The sequence below is a fragment of the Microtus oregoni genome, unplaced genomic scaffold (genome assembly GCF_018167655.1).
Source record: "Microtus oregoni isolate MIOR12 unplaced genomic scaffold, Mior012 000044F_ref0000062, whole genome shotgun sequence".
Taxonomy (NCBI): Eukaryota; Metazoa; Chordata; class Mammalia; order Rodentia; family Cricetidae; genus Microtus; species Microtus oregoni.
The window spans coordinates 13,134,600-13,153,336 of NW_024543218.1; the positions used below are offsets into that span (position 1 = coordinate 13,134,600).

At 38.8% G+C, this 18,737-nt stretch overlaps 1 protein-coding gene across 1 annotated transcript in view; it reads left to right on the plus strand.

Moving 5' to 3' along the window:
- The window catches only part of LOC121434769 (semaphorin-3A), a 307,219-nt gene that overhangs the window by 170,224 nt on the left and 118,258 nt on the right, over nucleotides 1-18,737 (plus strand). Inside the window, exon 6 of the mRNA XM_041633730.1 lies at nucleotides 7,466-7,585. Within this exon, the coding sequence (XP_041489664.1) occupies nucleotides 7,466-7,585 (120 nt within the window). The remainder of the gene's footprint in view (nucleotides 1-7,465; nucleotides 7,586-18,737) is intronic.

Below are 18,737 nucleotides of genomic sequence, written 5' to 3' on the forward strand. Positions count from 1 at the left end.
GCTGGAATCGGTGTTAGAGAAGAAAGCTAAAGTCAAGTAGACAAAACAAGTGTCAAGGAGGATCAAGGACTACTTTTCACTATATCAAATCCTTTTTAGTCAATTGCTGGAAGGAGAAGCTTAAGAAGAGGGTTTTTTTTTATGAAGGCAGGATCTCAGGTCTTGTAAAAGAAAAACAAATGAAACTAAATGAGGATGAAGAAGCCAAGTTCTCAGGTCTCGTAGAAGTGAAACATGGAACTGGACAAGGATGAAGCCAAGTTCTTAGGTCTTGTAAGAGAAAAAATGACACTAAACAAGGATGAAGCTAATATCTCAGGTCTTATAGAACATGCAGCTAGACAAGGATGAAGACAGGATCTCAGGCCTTAAAGTAAAATTTGAGGCCCGGCAAAGGGAATGAGTTTCCAATACACTTAGGAGAACAACTCACAAGAGGTCAGCAGTGTAGAGCCTTGAAAGGTTTGGCTGTAGATGGAAGCATGCCTCCATATAGAAGACACACTTCCAGGATGAGCAACCTTGCGCGAACCACAGAAAAGCCTAGGAAATGTAATCCAGCTCCCTGAGTGGATCTAGCACAACTTCTTTGTGGCTGTTAAAAACCAGTGTCTGCTTTGTGTTGTTACTATTGTTTGTTTGTCTGTCTTATTTTGTTCTGTTCTGTGTTTTCTGCTTATCTAACTGGTGACCAGAGGCTCCCACTATCTTAAGAGTTGGTGTACTTGAGAATCGTCTCCTGTGGGAGTGTTAGAATTCCATGACAACTCCAACCAATAAAATTTAGTCATATTTGTAGCAGAAGATGGATGGGTACACATTCCTATTCAAAAGCAGTTTTACGAAAGCTGCTTCTGTTTGGCTCCAAGTGTGAGTTTCAAGTCTCTAAAGTATGTCTTCAGCAAACATGAACAACTGATGCTTGGGTTGTTGCCATAAGGTCTGGGATGGTATAGGCTGCAAAACAGGGTGAGAGTTAAGTAGTCTGGAAACAGTCAAAACAATATTGACATGCGTATTCTGAGAAAGGATAACCATAGGTTTTGGTGGTGCAGGCTTTTAACCCCAACATGTGGAAAGCTAAGGCTGGGGATCTCTATGAGTCTAAAGCCAGTATGGTCCAGGTAGTGAGTTTCAGGATAGCCGGTGCTATGTATAGAAAAGACAAACAAACAAACAGTCCAAAAAGAGAAATGAATAACAAATGAACGAATACATTCATTTACTTTGTTGGGATGTATCATTAATTCCAAGTTTAGTCACACAGTCGCAGAGAAAACAGAAGACGGTGTGGATAATTCCAGCCCATGGCTCACTCACTGATGGATAAAAATAACTATCCCAATATTGTTTCTATTTTATATTTATAACTTCATTTGGTTTGACATTAAGTTTATCTGAACTTTAATGAAATGATATTTCATACTTTTAAAGAAAGCAAAATTGTCATTGAACATGAATAAATGTCAACAAATTGTAAATTTCTTAAGTATAATTGTAAAAAGAAATTATTTCTACAAGTTAGCATGTATATATGTATATATGCATTAATACACATGAACATACATGTGTGCAAATATTTTGTTTTTCTAAATTATTTGGAGAAAACTTGTTTAAAAAGCAGGAAAATGAGAGTTGTGTAATATATCTTTAACATCTAATTTATATGAAGTAAAAACCTTAATTTAACTAACCAACAGCAGAACTGTTCCACTATATTTGTATTAATTTAGCTAAAGATTTTAAACCTAGTAACTATAAATGTCTTTTGACCGAGCCCCTTATATCTTCACATAACCAACACGCCTACAATCTCTTTTGTGTTTGTGTTTGTTCCCTTGGAAACCGTAACACAAACCCACACGGTAGCCGGAAACAACTAACACTTATTTTGTCCCAGTCATGTGAAAGAGTGAAGCAAGGAAGGGATGGCTTTGAAGCCCTCCCCTTGGCCCGGTCCTAAGCATTTCTCATACTGCCTCTTTGCAGGCTCATTCCTCTTGACTCTCTCTTGCCCTGATGGTTCCCTGTGTGGCGAAATTTCCTCTTTGCATAAAATGAAGTAGATTGGATTAGAGTCATGCTATGGGCCTCCTTTAACTAGTTCTTCAAGGACCTATTTGGAATATGGACACATTCCAGCTTTTGCGAATGAGGATTTCTAGGTATACTTTTGAAACCAAATAGTTGAAGCCATCTGCACCTACACTTTAATAGTCATCAACTCTATGGCAATTAATTGACTTTTCAATGCATTCATATGACTGGAAAAATCTTTCTTGTTGTGCAAAGTTAGGGTCAGTTGGATCTTTATGGATTTCAGACCACTTTGGTTTGTATAGTAAGTTCTAAGCCAGATTGTTCTAACGAATGGTGAGTGCCATTCATTAAAAGAATTCTTTCCAGTATTTTATGTTTTAAGATTCTTATAAAGGAAATAAACTTTAAGTCCTTTAAAAAGAGAAAGAGTAACGGCATTGACATTCCCTATGCATTGTCTACCTGTACCAGGAGAAGTGTGATACATCCTGCCTGTATTGTGTTTCAAACACTTATTAGAGGCTCTTTGTTTACTAAGAGATAAGTGTGAACATTTTATATTTATACCTATATAATATCCTCTAGTATTTTGGCTCCAACCAAAACAAAACCTAACTTTTAATATACAACAATGTTGATGAAAGAAGGGAGGTGTGTACCAAAGACATGAGACAGTCCTAGAAAGGCTTCTCTGCTTCTAGCTCTTCTTCCTCCTGTCAGACAGTCTGGATCTCTGCTCTGCGTGATGAATTCTGCTATGGTAGAGGCAAGTATGTCTCAGGTCACAAATTCAACCTTAGATAGGCAATACGAAAATGTAAACACACAGTGTATCCGTTTTATGAGCTACGTCTCTTTGAAGAAGAGAATTCCGACATCCTGGTCGTGGATGGGAAGCATTAGGAAGACATGATTGAGGATGATCAGGTCACAGCTGCAACGGCACCATTTAAGAAGGGAGAAAGGCAGGCCTGGCTTCCAGATAAGTGTGGGACAACTTGAATAGAATGAGGGATAGAGTGAGTGACAGGAACAATCTCACGGATTACTGCTCTGGCATGCAGCGCAGGGTGTTCAGCCAGCTTGCCAAAGAACTGGACCAGAGAGAAGGGAGTCAGCAGATTAAGTTCAGGAATTAAGCTTATTAACGAGTTTTCCTGCAGAGTGTATCCACCCATCCCGATAGACAGATTCCTTTGCTTTCCCAGCTGCTGGGCTATACAGGAAAATAATTCCATAGAAACGGCTGATGACATGAGGACTATTGATTTCTTCCTTTAGAGGGAACTGTCATTGACCTGAGGCAGTGCTACTCTATACCCATTCATTTGGGGCTGATTTATATTTGAACCAGAACAAGTTTGCTTGATTTAATCACGAACTGAATATATTTGAATAGAGATTTCTCATGTTCACATTCTCATCCCCATTTTTTTTAGCAGTTTCTTTATTTAGATTAAATTTTCACTATTTCATCCATAATTTAAGAACAGGGAAGGAGGTATTTGGAATTGTAGGTAAATTATATTCTCTTGTAGAAAGCGTAATGATCGGAAGTTAGTTAAAAACACCTCAGCTCCGTTCTGATTTTCATGCATGGAGCAGTTGTTTTGACAGATGGAGGGCTTTATTTTTGTAACGGTCCAGGAAAAGTCTGCAGCGCTGTCTAATCAGTGCTCCGTATCTGTATCTGTGATGTTTGTTTTCGATTCATTCTGCTTTCAGCTCCTTTATCTTTTTCAAGGAGAGATATTTTCTTTACATTTTTTCTTTGGGATAATATTTTTATGCATAACTCTTCTATTCATGTGATCCAGAAAGGCTAGAAACCCCCAAAAACTCAAATTCAAACAGCATGTCATGAGAGGATGATTTATCCGGGTCCCTCAGGTGTGGGCTCGGATATTATTGGATTATAACTGCTCTTGCTTCTCAACTAATGATTTTGGGGTGCTGTTGATCTGTAGGGCTCCGTGATTGACTGACTTTCAGGACATCAGCTTCGTACCAAATTCATCTGTGTATATCAACTTAAGTTCCAAAAGGATCAAGGCTTGAAAAATGAATTCATTTTGAGCTGACCGCACTGTCTTTATTGCGCTGTAAATCCTCCAGTGTGGAGCAAGGCAGTGCAGGAGTTTAATGCCAAAAAGTACATTACATTCTGAATTTTGAGAAACGTCATGGTTCAAGGAAAGGTCAGAAACACTCCTCTTCTGTCTCCCCCAGAGCAGCAACGTGTGAAGTGTGTTTCCTTTCGCTGCCACGCTTCCTCCTAGTTTAGAGGAATGTCCAGGCGGCCTCGAAATAAAATGGATATCCTGTTTGGAACACTCACCAACCTTGGCAGCCACACACTAGAAAAGGACGGCAAATGAATGACAGTATTGATAGGCTTTCATGTAGACGTTCTCGTAAGAACAGATCCTTTCTGGCACGTCTTTCAAGTGTTTGGTTCCTCTGGGTTCGGTTCTTTCTGTCTGTGTCCCTCCTCCATGATTGCTGAGGATTCTTCTTTTGGCTATTTTTGAACCAATCTCAAAAGTATTTCCTTCCATTCTTTTGTGTTCCTACAACCATCTTTTTACCCTCTAAGTCCTCGAAATTGCTCCAAACTCATTTTACATCAACCTGTACTTTGAAAGTAATACTAAGATAGCCCCGGGGCATGGCAAACTGCGACTGACTGCCAACTGAGAGAGTTCAGTGGGGAAATTAAGGAAATCATTCTAGGCCTTGGGCCAACAGGGTGGGGCTCCATTTTCTGCAGCTCAGATAGACTCACTTGTTATCAGCGCACTCAGTCAGCCCCTTTGCCAGATTTCCCAGCTACAATACCATGATTGATTTCGTTCCAGCAGCTTTGCAGGAGAATGGATGTCATAGCATAGTGGTTCCCTATTTAACAGTTAATAGAGAACAAATTGAGAATTTGATATTCAATGTGGTCCAATTTTGTGGCTTTCAAGGGCTTGGGGAGTTTTTCTTGTGCTAATTATAACCCGCTAGTTTCTTTGGAAAGACAGACTTAGTTGCTGGTAAATTGCTAACAGGTTATCTAATCTTTAAGAAATAATGAACTCACAAAAGCTGTGGTATTAAAATTCATAACAGTAGCAAGGGTAACATGACCCTTCCTTTGTGTTTACAAATTATGTTTTGTTTTATACCACAGAGAATCATTGTCTCTTTTAAATTGTTAGAAGGTATTAGATGTGAATCACAGAGATGGAAAAGTTAGTCTTATATGCAAATGGCATGTGAGTTCCCACTGGCCAACTGAAGTCCTGGATTTTTCTGACATGAGCAAGGCATCCGTCTGGGTCTGCCACTAGGACTTCCTGGAATATCCATTTGCTTACCCGTGTATGCACAGCACAGCCGATATCTTGATTTTGACATATGGTGCCGGAACTCATTATTTATCATCTTGAATATGACAATATTGAGCCCACAGTGAGCGATGACTGTCTCTGTAAAAGCAGAATATGTGGCCACCTACATATTTCAAAGCAAAAAAATATTCTAAAAATGGCTTCTTTGAAAATGACTGATTTTTTTTTTTTGAGCAGTACAAATATATCCTGTGGGCAAATCCTTGAATACTTCATTTGTAAATGAATTTATCAGATGTTTCCTTTCCCCAAATGCCTTCACGGTTTGTCCTGTAGGGGAAGAAGGAGGACCTGTTACAGAATGAGGCTCCTGCTTCAGAGCAAGGAGGGGTCAAGCTTTGTTTTCTTTTGAGCTGGAGGCAGCCTGCTCCAAGTGAGCAAGGAAGGGGAGGTACATAGGCTGTATGCTAGGAAATTCTCCCCTGGAGCAGAATGATTTGCAAAGTCAGTTGATTTCGGAGCATAATTTCATGCCCTGTCTGGAACAAGGAAAAAAAGAGAGAGATATATTTTGGATCAGTTTAACAAAACAAGGAAATTGTGTTTTTGCTGTAGTTCTTACCTCCCCAAATTACACTTTACTGTTAAGAGAGCATGAGCACTCATATCTGAAACTTATATTTTGTTTCCTATAAGTCTAATTCACCTTTAGAGAAGTATCATTCAAAAGACAGCATCCGGCTGTTCCTTAGTACAATCAGAATAAAAGCAGGCACTTTCCTGAATTTAGATGTCAATTACTTTGCTGAAGTTGCCTGCTCCTGATTTTATGGGCCAACGGTGTTAAGATGGCAGTCCTCAGCAGCAGGTACGGCATGCAAATGCCATGTGGAAACGTACTCAGACTGTTCTAGCACCCCAGTTATAAACTCTAGCTGACTGCATACGTCCAGATGCATTCTGAGTTCACACCTGAGAAGTCACGGGTCACCTGAAAGCTTTGAGGGAAAAACACACTTAGGAACATAGAATCAACCTGCTTCTCCATTTGGGTGAACCAACCTCATTTACACAGTAGTCTGCTCGGGGAGTTTATGTGCATTCCTGGTTTTAGCTGTAGGGCTGGCTTTCAAATATTCAACTGCAAAATGACTCAGAAAGCTATGAGCAACCTGGAAAAACTCTTCCAATGTATTTTTATTATGTAGCGTATGGATGCATACTCGCTAGAAAGAAACCAGATTAGATCACTAATGGTGGTTTAATTCCTATTATTTTGCATTTTTTTTCTCATTTTCTAAATTTCAACTCAAAGGTCACTTTTGCATGGAGAATCTCACCAGCACCTCATTTGAGTAATTTGTTATCACAAGGGTTTGCTGCCATCTTATTGGTGGGAAAAGTCATGTAAGAGATTGGTAACCCCAAACATTTTATTCCGTTAGGTGGGACAGTTTTAATGGAAGAGTTATGGAGGGTATATGTCTTAGGGATATCACTACTATGATGAAACATGTTTTAAGCAACTTGGAGAAGAAAAATTCTGAGTGACTTACACTTCACATCAGAGTTCGTCATTGATGAAGGCAGGACAGGAGCTCACACAGGACAGGATCCTGGAAGCAGGAGCTGATACAGAGGCCATAGAAGAGTATCACTTACAGGCTGGCACCCCATGGCTTGATCAACCTGCTTTCTTGCAGAACTTAGGACCACCAGTCCAGGGATGATACCACCCACTATTGGTACCTCCCACATCAATCAATAATTTGAAAACTTCCTATGGGCTAGCTTACATACCAATCTTAGGGAACTATTTTCTTAACTGAGGTTCCCTCTTCTCAGAGAGCTATAGTTTGTGACAAGCTGATATAAAACTAGCCAACACAGTATGTTATATAATGTTTCCTCAAAGTTTAAGAATGTTTTATCTTAATACATGTAATGCTGTGAACAAAATAATAAAATCAAAAATGAGCCCTAAAAAGCTGGGGAAAAGATGCATATAAAATATGCCACAGCTTGTCCAGTATCCTGCATTCCTGTCAGGAGGATGGCTAGAACTAACTGGTTTGCCTTTTGTGTTACAGAAAGAATGTGCTAATTTCATCAAGGTCCTGAAGGCTTATAATCATACTCACTTGTATGCCTGCGGAACTGGGGCCTTTCATCCAATTTGCACCTATATAGAAGTTGGACATCATCCTGAGGTAATCCTGACTTATGAAAACGCTTTTCATTCCTTCTTCCTTCCTGCTCAATGGCTTCATGGCTAATTTCTTCAGTTCATTTCACTTCTTGTTCACTATTCATGGGACCTACTTCAAATTCCGATGCTGCGATTAATTTTAGTTTATGAATATAAAACAAAGAGACCCACACTCAACAATAACAATGCACTAGGAGCTGCTCTCACTCTGGATTTCAGATCGTCCTCTTTGTACGTGTGAAACGTGTAGGCGTGAATGTAGAATCCTTCCTTCTACCTTGCTACCATTCTCCTCCATATCCTCTTCCGTCAAAGGTTTCGTCTCCCACTGTTTTATTATGTTGTGTGTTTTTTTTTTTTTTTTTTTTTTTGCTCAGGATTAGAAAGGATACTTTCTATCCATGAGTTCAAGGATGGAATCTCACATTTGAGCTCTTGCTTTGTTACATTGCTTTTATATTTTGGTTATTACATTGGCATAAAAAAGAAAAAGATACATTTTGTCCTACTAAAGATGTTGTACAAAGAAACTTTAGTGAGAGGATTATAGCTCAATAAATTTACATCTACATTAAAAGGAGGGGCCCTTACTAATATTGAAAGGAGTGTGTTGAGTTGGGCTTCTTGGTTGTCTCAATTAGATACACTGTTGTCTTTCTTGGCACCAAATTCTCAAGAACAACAGTATTTGCATGGTGAGAAAGTGATCTGTGGCAGAATTTTCTTCCAAATGAAATTTAGAAATGCTTGAGCATTTGTTGACAAATAAAGAATTTCTTCACAGAATATTTCTGGAAACCTAAAGATAACGATGGAATTCACATGCAGCCCCTTATGTCTTAAACTCGAGGCTCCTGCTGCATTTCCTTTAGGTGTCCTAGGGGAGAGGAACGTGTTGTTTTTATTCCACAGACAAGAAAGCGAACCAATTCATGCTTTATCTCCTCCATACAAGATGCCACATCACGGGCTGGGTTTCCAGTGCTAAAACCAGCTCCGTGTCGTAGTTTCCGCTGTGACGTTTCTGATGAGACTGGAAAGTCACGATACTTTCCCTGGAACACATCCATAGACTGTACGCTGTATGCCTACACCCACCTACCCTTGTAGTCCTCCTCTTCTTCCTCACAAGTATGTATGTAATGGTTTCTGATGTCGACAAGATCTTTCATCGTGACGTGGTTTTTAGGAAAAAAGGTTCCCTTTATGTTCCCGGACTCACATCGAGGAAATTAAGACTCAGTTCCCACACGATACTGTAGATAATACACAGTGCTTTGAGTTGGTCCTCATTAAATAACTGTCCCCACACTGCCATCGCAGATGGTAAAGTGCTGATGCCAATAAGGGACCCTAAAAGCTGGATCCACTGTGTTGCACATTCAGTACCTGGCATCTGAATGCTTCCAAAGAGCTGCGCACAAGAGTACGGTAGCGCAATTCTGGACTCTCGTACCACAGAGGAGCAGGAAAGTGTTGATTCTGGTATAACAACAGGCTTCAGAGTGCATGCTGCAGTTCACTAGCTGGGAAGCTCTGGAAAAGCAACATAACATCTCAGAGTCTCTGCTCATAATAAGGAAAACAAAACAAAACTGTCTTTGCCTAGGCATCCACGTATTAGGTTGACTCGTTACCTCAAACTACCTTCTACTCCCTTCACATGTAGGGCTACACAAACTCAAAGTGTCTGTCGTTTTGAAGCATGCCCTTCTTCTGGCTTCAGATTCCTGGGTTTTCACCACCCTTTCCTCAGCTTTAGCTGCCTCATGTTGAACCAATTGCTTCTTTTACTGAGTCTATGTTTCTAATGTAGACAATTGGAAGGGAAATATGCAAGATCTGATAGCTAGTCATTGCTGGAAAAGAATGTCTAATACTAGAAAGTGTAAAAGCCTTTGCTGTTAGTCTGATTATAATTGCCAGCTTACCTCTCATTAACTTCTTACATCAGAGATTATAAATAATGTCACTAGGCTATCCTTACTAGATGTCTCTGCACGTATCTTAAATCCTGCATCTTCAGATTCTGAGACTTTCAATACTTTGGTATCTATTTATGTTAAAATTTTATACATCTATGAATTGTTGTCATTTTTCATGGTGATGGTCCCTTCCCCTTCTATAATTGCTGCTTTGTGTTGTTAATAATGTATTATATTTCAAGTCAACTATGCCTTGCCGCTCTTTGGGTGGGCTGCTAGGGGGGTGAAGGGCTACAGGCCATTTGCTCAGGCTCCCCTCCACTGAAATAATAAATATGCCTGGCTTCCTATGTGAGCTTCTTTGAGATGACATATTGAGGTGCAAGTTTTTTTTTTCCTGAGAAACTCAGAGCTCTGAGACAGGTCTACCTTAAGAAGCTTGGTGATTTTGATTTGCATGAGAACTATAAATTATGAAATACCATTCCAGAGTAGGAGGTCAGAAAGAAGATGATTATGCAATTACCTGGGGAATTTGGAGCAGTCTAGACAGGCAATCTAGGAAATTCTGGAAAAGATATTATCACGAGGGCTTGTCTAGACTACATCAAATTTAATTTTTAATGCTTAAGCTGCCTTCGGAGACAATCTGCTTTAAATTGATCTATACTATTACTTAAAATGCTATCCTTGGCTTTAACCAATTTTGCTGTTTATGAAGCCGAGAAAGGGAGACAATGTGCACTTTATTCTGTTAGAAAAGAATGACACTAATGGAAAGCCTGGAGGAGGCGGGGGAATAAAGAGTCACCAGGAGAGACGCTGGAAATGCTGGATTGAGATTCACACACTCGTGGAGTCTGAAAATCCCATCCTCAGAAATCCTTTTAAAAAACATTTATGTTCTACGGTATAATAATATAATTACATCTTCTGTCCCTTCCCCTTCCTGTCCCCAAACCCAAATGTTCCATCCCACCCCACTGCTCTCTTTCAAGTTCATATCCTCCTTTTCTTCAGTTACAAAGATTTTCCTCTTAAATTTTAGGCTGGAAATTGCATGATTATTTTCCTGATAACTGTTCCACATTAGAAAAATGAAACATAATTTTATTATAATGATTTTATACAGTGTTTTTAGACTACAAAAAGCGTCTTCCCTTTTAGCATTCGGAAAGACTATCAGCAACACTGCCATATTCAACTTCTGCTCTGCAATGCACCTCCCTTAAAGTAACTACTGCCTCATTCTTAGTTCCCAAGCTCTTAGAAACTTCACCATTAGAAAGCTGCATATGGACTGAACATCTTTATGACAGAATGCCACAGAAGTTACAACTCTGCTTTTGGAAAAATGCAAGACCCCATTCATCATTTAAGAGCTTTGACCTTTATAGGAGAAAATTATCACTTGCTATTTCTAAAGATAAAACAATTTCCAAAATACCATCAAATTTAGCCTTGTAGTTGTGAAAATAGATTTTTTTTTTGCCTTTTGGTAGCTATATATACACTCTTAAATAATGTCTTCAAAAAACCTAGCTTTTCTGTCTGGTGAATGCCTTCTGACCACACGCAATATGTCATTGATTGCTGTATTAAACAGATTTTCTGTTTCCTGTGGTACATTTGGGAATTGGTAGACATATTAATTAACTCCAGCTCTGTAAGATATGTGTCAATCAATTCTTGGGCATCTGCCAATAGCCCTTGACACAGCAGATAACTGCCAACAAGGTCACATGCCTCATACACATGTGTACATTTGTCATAAAACGCTTGCGGAGTTCACAGAGGGAATGATTCAGACTAGAGCACAGATGAGCTTAGAGTTGCAGTTCAGCATCTCTGCTATCCACAGGAAAATTGTGAGTCATCCTTGAGAGGCCGGCTATTCCCAAAAGGCTTAACGTATATGGTATTTTCCTTCAAATTTACATCTGTTGGTAAAAAACAATATGAATTTAGGAAGAGTATAGCTTTTCGAATAAGTCTCTGGATATAGTCTCAAATTCCAAATAGGTCTCTTCTATGTATTGGCAGAAATCCTAAAGAAAGATGGACCCAGATGTGCGCTGGATAGTATTAACTCTATACTCTCATAATGTCAGGCTCTCAATTTATGATGGAGGCAAATGGACATTAAGAAACGCAATGAGTCTTAATGGCCATCTCTCAGGTCACTTCTGCAATGACTGCCAACGTACTGCTGGAAATCAAATTGTTTGTCTGATGTTTCCCTTTTGTTATGAAGGAAAATTAGCTTTATATGAAAGTCTGCAGCATGGAAAGTTTGAAAACAGGAGGTGGTGCTATCACTGAATTGATCCCTACACATTTCCAGTTCGGTTATCTTTTGCATTTATTGTGTTGGGTGGAGTGAGCACCAGTTTGTTACTAACAAGCCTGGAGACGAACGGTCAGCCATTTCTGGGTCACCTTCACCATTCTGTAAACCATGCTTCGAGTCTCTGTTTGCTGTGTAATAAGCAGATGCTAAGGCTGAGTACTCTTCTCAGAGTTCATAATCTCCACCAGAGGTGACTGCTCCTTTTCCCTCCTGGCCTGTGCTACACTCGCTAAGGGCTAAGTTCTTTCTGGGATCTGCTTTTCTTCTTTAACCTTTTAAAGAATTGAATCATTTTATGAAAATGATCCTCGTGTGTGTGTGTGTGTGTGTGTGTGTGTGTGTGTGCTGCTATTTAGTAAACAATACTTCAACTTTCATCTCAAACAAAAATCAAACATCGTCTGCTGATGATGCTAAAGAAGCTTTCCAGTTCATATTCTGAGAGAACTTAGAGCCACCATTGATTCCTCCAAGAACTAGTTAAATACAACCAACAAGACTATTTATCAATAATAAGAACAGGGGCTGAGTTAGAACAGAGGAGAACATAAATTATAATGACATGAGACCAGAAAAAAACATTCAAAATTCTTAAAACATAAATAAAAGAAACTGTGCCGGGCGGTGGTGGCGCACGCCTTTAATCCCAGCACTCGGGAGGCAGAGGCAGGCGGATCTTTGTGAGTTCGAGACCAGCCTGGTCTACAGAGCTAGTTCCAGGAGAGGCTCCAAAGCCACAGAGAAACCCTGTCTCGAAAAACCAAATAAATAAATAAATAAATAAATAAATAAATAAAGAAAAGAAACTATATTAGTACTGTCTGTATACTTATTTTAAATTACATCGTCTGGCCTGAAAGTTTTAAAAGCTCAAAGTTTTGATATTAACATTCTTCCCTTCTCTATCATTGATTCCATTGGATTATAAAATGTAATTTTCTTACAGTATTTCACAAGTGTTATTCTTAAAAACAGTGGCAGATAAAAATGGAAATGTTAGCATTCAGTTCATAACTCGCAGAATATTAATTGATGTTTTAGCTTGAACAGTTCATCTGTTGCTGGGAAAAGGTTAAGGATAAAACTAATCTTTTCTTAAGTCAAAATAGATACAATGAAGCCATGACTCATCCCTTATTAAGAGAAACACTACCGCATAGTCATGTAAAAGTTTAAATCTTGCTGTCTTCATTTGTGTGCTGTCTTTGATGTAAGTACCAAGAATGTTCTTTTAATTTTCTTTGGCGAGTAAGAAGCAGAGGGTGACTTGTTGCCTTAGCTGGTGTTTTATTGATGTAAAGAGACACACATGAGTTGCCATGGCAACTATAAAATGAAGCACTTACTTAGGGCTTGCTTATAGCGTTAGAGATTTAGTCAGTTATCATCATGGCAGGAGCATGTCAACACAGACAGCCATGGTCCTGGAGAGTATCTGAGAGCACCACCTCTAGATACCCAGGCAGCAGGAAGTGAGAGCAGCTGTTCCTGGCTTGGGCTTCTGAAACCTCAAAGCCTACACCAAGTGACATACTTCTTATAACAAGGCCACACCTTCTAATCCTGCTCAAACAATGCCACTCGTGGTGATCATGTATCACAATATTACTCAATGGGGTCCATTCTTATTTAAATCACCACACCTGTTATGCATATGTTGTTTTCTACAGAGAACAGGAGAAGTAAAGGCATGTTATACTCCTTTCTGGGATTAAACAGAGAGAAAAAAAACAAATAGAGAAAAAAATATGAAAGAAGTAAAAAAACTCTCTAGTCCTGGAGAGGGTGGAAATATAGGCCCAGTAGTAGATGGTGTCTGGGGTTCTCGCACACACTGCAAAGGGCTTTCACTTTTCCTCAACATCAGCAGTAATTTGCCCCATAGAATTGCTAGTGATAATGTATTCAGTTTATTTTCTCATTTTGCTGCTGGCATGAAGAGTATATTTATACACGTACAAACTTACTTAACGTTATAAAAAAATTGGAAGTTAATCCCTTACCATTCTAGAAACTTTCCTCTGTTTTTTTGTTTTTGTTTTTGTATTTTTTTTGAAGATGACGTTATGTGTTCACCTATATTCATGTGGATCACACTTTTCAATGGTCTATGTTTCCTGGGGTTCTTGACTTTTGACTTGAGATCAGTGTCATAGGTAACTTTGTCACTGTTCTTTGCCTGTCAATGACCTTTTTAACAAGAATTTAGCATTGTTTGGGGACTAGCCAAAGACTAGAAAAACAAATAAAAAGCATATATTTCATTATGAAACATTACCCTGGTTTATATAAATGGGTCTAGAACATTTCTTAGAATATATGAAAAATTTCCTTTCATAATCACAAACCCTTTTGCCCTGTTTTAGCATCTTTTTAATATTACTATACATACGTGTGTGTGTGTGTGTGACTCATGTGCACCTGAATTTATTTGGATTTGAAATTTAGAAGTTAACTTACTAGAGCTGAATCTCTACGTCTGCTTTGTGTAGATTCCAGAGATTTAATTTAGGCCATTGACATTGCATCACTGAGCATCATGTGCTTCTTACCCACTTAGCCGCCTTACTGAGCCTTTTATTACCTACTTAGAATAAACTGTGTGAGTTGACTTCAGTAATTAAATTAACTGGTTATTGATAGGGAATGTACTAGCACCCTTGTTATGAGCCTATTTTATGGTGTTCCCTCTACACTTGTGTTAGTTTTCTAAAACATCTCCAATAGAAGTACAAGTCGTATATGCAATTTTAACTTTTTAATTTTAATTAATGTATGATTGCATCATTTGCTCCCTTCCCTTTTCTTCCTCCCATCTCTTCCAAATTTATGGCCTCTTTTTTTTGATTAGCATGTGTATGTGTTGTGTGTGTGTGTGTATTTTATGGTTGACTAGTTGTTTTAGATAACCAATTACGGAACTTATTCTTGGGGAAGACTTAATTCTCCCTCTCTCAACAGTCCTTAGTTACCTAGAGGTCTTTGTCTAGAGGAAAGACCCGTTTAAACTTGAGCTCTTCACCTTATACATTAGCCTGTGTGCTAGGGTTGCCATTGTTCAAGTCTTGTTTAGGCTTCTTTATAGTTTCCGTATTATGGGTTTAGTTTCCCTCTTATTTCTGGGAGACACTGTCTCACAGCAGGCTTCCTGGTCATTTGACCCTTACAACCCTTCAACCCTTCTTCAAGTGTATATCTTGAGCCTTAGGTGAAGATGTTGTGTTGTAGATATATCCTCTGGTGATGGACACCCACTCTACACTGTTTTCAGCATTGTGAAAAGTTGTGGTTTTCTTTGAGGATCTCCATTTGCTATAAATAGAAGCTGCTTCATTGACAGGTGAGAGTTCCACTTCCCAGCACAGATTAGGTTGAGCATTGGCAATGTAGTTACAACTACCATCTAAAAAAGCAGGCAAAATTGATCTCTTGTAAGATACAAGAAGAATGAAAATAAGCAAATGAAATTCATTTTAATTTGTTAAAGATATTCAAAGTATTATTTAGGTGTATTGTTAATAACATTTATAGTCTTTTTTTCTGCTTTGAAATTCAGTATAAGTTTACTAAACTCAGTTTAGATAAGTCTGATTTTCAGGGTCCCATGCTTTGATACATCTGGGAGCTGTAACCCAATCTACAAGCTAAGACAAGGATAGATGCCCAATACTGATCACTATTATGCCCACATTAGCAGTTGTATATATTTGGTACCTGGTACTTTAAAGCCATTATTCTCACTTGTAGTTATATTATTTAAACTCTATTATATTTATCCCAAATTAAATGCCACTGATGTAAAAGCATAGTGAAATTTATCAGTACGAAGTATTTTCCAATACAATGTACGTTTGAACTTCCAAAGGCTGTAGAGTGAACGTAAGGGCAAAGTTGGTAAACCGCTTGCTTTGCAAGAATCAAGATTGTTGTCCCGGAGTTCATTTTAAAAAAGAAATAACATGTCTGGCCTGGTAGCACATGCATGCTATCCCAGCCCTGAAGAGGTAGAAACAGATTCGTTCTAGGGTTTCATTGGCCTATCAGTCTAGGCTACTAGTCAAGGATTTAGACAGTGAGGATTCTGTCTCAAAATACAAGGTAGATAGCATCTAAGGAACAACAACCTAGGTTACCCTCTGTCTATCATAAACACACACACTTGGGTCTACACATAAACATGCCCCTGCTCCAATGTACACATATTAGGAGAGTGGAGAGAGAAATTATCTTTTGTGTGTGTGTGTGTGTGTGTGTGTGTGTATAATGATTTTAATGGGATAGGTACTATTTTCCAGAGCATTTTGTAAGAACACTTTCAAAGGTTGCTCTCCAGTCACCGTTCACTAATGTTCCATGTGGAGAAATAGGAATAAATCATTCTATGTCCTGGCTATTGGAAAGTGATATTTAACGTATGTTTGTTTGTGGAGCTGTGGAATCCCAGCTTGGTTTCATGAACATCACGAAGTTCTGAGTCTTCTAGAGGAAGACCTAAGCCTGTGGATTCTATAACCTATGTGTGTAGCCACAAGAAAGGACACACTCAGGCAAAGAACTTCACTGTTTACCGTGTAATGTGTACAGCATGGTTAGCTGTGCTGACTTAAGCCACAGTAACACTTTATAGACAAAAAGAGAGAGAGACCCCAGAGGGCCTAAGGAGCCAAATCTGATCCTGTCTTATAGAACAGGTAGGGGCTGGCTCTGAGCATTGCACCAGGAGACAGTTTGGACACAGGAGAGCCAGGGAGGAAGAAAACCAGAGACTGGAATAGAGAACAGCATGGTAGAATTAAAATAGCTCGGAGGTGACCATGAACAGCATGACAAACAGCGTAGATCCCTGGCATGGAGCCTTTACTTCTTCAATTTGAGAGAACATTGGAAAGTAATTGAGGCTAGATCTGTTTTTATTTGAAGCTGCAGTCATTGCCTGAAAAAGAAGGGATGCAATTCGTTTATAAGTAAATCGTTCAACAGCATTAATATGACTTCTATAAAAAACATGGAGAACATCTTCCAGGTAAGATGCTAAGATTAATGGTGAAGGTTACAAATATACATAACCCACATACTCATAAAAAAATCAAACTTCAGTATAGTTTAAAACAGCAAAAATAACAGTCATGTTCCTCCAAACCAAGATTTATTGAGCAATTAATATATACGTAGCACTGTCTGTATCAACTACAAAACTGAATCATCACAGAATTTTATGATGTCAGCACTTTCTTTAATATTGTCTTATCAATGAGAAAGCTAAAATTCCTTGAGTATTTGTAATGCGCATGCATCAGGCATGCAAGGCAATGGTTTATGTTTGTTCAAAACTTACATCATGAAAAGATGACTTGCAGATACCAGAACTGAAGTGATTAATCATGATTATGTTACTGGGTAAATTTTAATCTTCCTATATTAGTATTTCATCAATACTCCACGAATATCTAGTTTGGATCAGGGAGCCGATAAGCATGGATAAAGGAGCAGGTGAAGTGAGCCCAAGTGACAGCTGCACACTGGAGTCTGAGAACTGAACGGCACATGAAGAGCTGAGGAAGGTCTTGTGGGCGGCGTTAGCCATGGCAGGAAGGACAGAGCTGGAAAGACAGCCTACAGGGCAAGGGGGAATTGTGCAGGATGCATGGTACATTTCAATTATGGAGGCTGGAAAGTACATCAAAGGTTGAGGTGAGGAAAACTAATTGAGAGCCTGGTGAGGTTTTACCAAGAGAGTGGTATCATGCCAGCATTCAAACAGAAATATATTTCTAGGGCATAAATTAGGGAAGAATATGAGCCAGGTGTACCGTTTTCAGACTGTACAAAGGTCTGGTACCAACTGAAGGAAACTTAATAGAGCAGGGGAAGGACACGAAGGAAACTTGGAGATTCTCAAGATTCTCCAAGGGGAACAAGAAATCAAAACAACCTTCAGTTTCCACAAAGCAGTGAAGTGGAACCGAGATGACAGAGCTGAGGGTTTCCAGCGGGAGGATGGCCTTCACATTCTCTTGTGGCAACCAGGCAAAGCTACTCTGTAACATAGGACCTCCTACATACACATTCTCTACGCCAGAGTATATGGATAAAGGCCATGCGTGTTAGTCTAAAACATTAAGCTGTTGCATACGAAGGTATTGGAATTCCTAACCTTGGTGAATTACAAAATAATGAGTAACGCATACTTGGAAATCCAGAGAGAGGCATATGATGTAATGCATATTTTAACACAATGCAAATTTGTTCTATTTTAAAAGTTCCCTAAAAAATACTTATCAGAAAAATATAATTAATATATATCACTACCAATGGTGAATTTTCTATAAAAATTGCTGTCGTGCTATCTGTAACTTTGCTTTATATTTTTGTATTTGAATTTTTTTATTTTGATTTGTTTTGTTGCTTTTCTTCTGAGGCAGGGTTTCTCTGTTGGAATGTTTAAAGATTTTGTCCATAACTACTTCCCAGTTATTCTGCTCAGGTTCCCTCTAGTTAGACTGACTTTCTGAAATGATTGTTTTTCTTATTAGTGTCAGTGTCTACCTCATGACATATTTAATGGCTTTTACCAATGCTAAATACTTGATAATCGTAACACTGAGATGTAAATATTTCTTCATTTTTCCTTTGAGGAAAAGAGAGGCTCGGAGTGGATCCAAGAAGTTAACTAATGTCACACAGTGAGAAGTTTGTTTTCCTCCCGACTGTGGCACAAGGCCTTTCCAATGGCATCAACACTGCACACCACTGAGAAAAGCGATGCCATGTGTTTATTAATATTAAAGTGTGTATCACTTCAGAACAGTGCATTTCACATTAATACATCACCAATTACATTAGCAGAACATTCTTGAAAACACCACGGAGGGCTTATA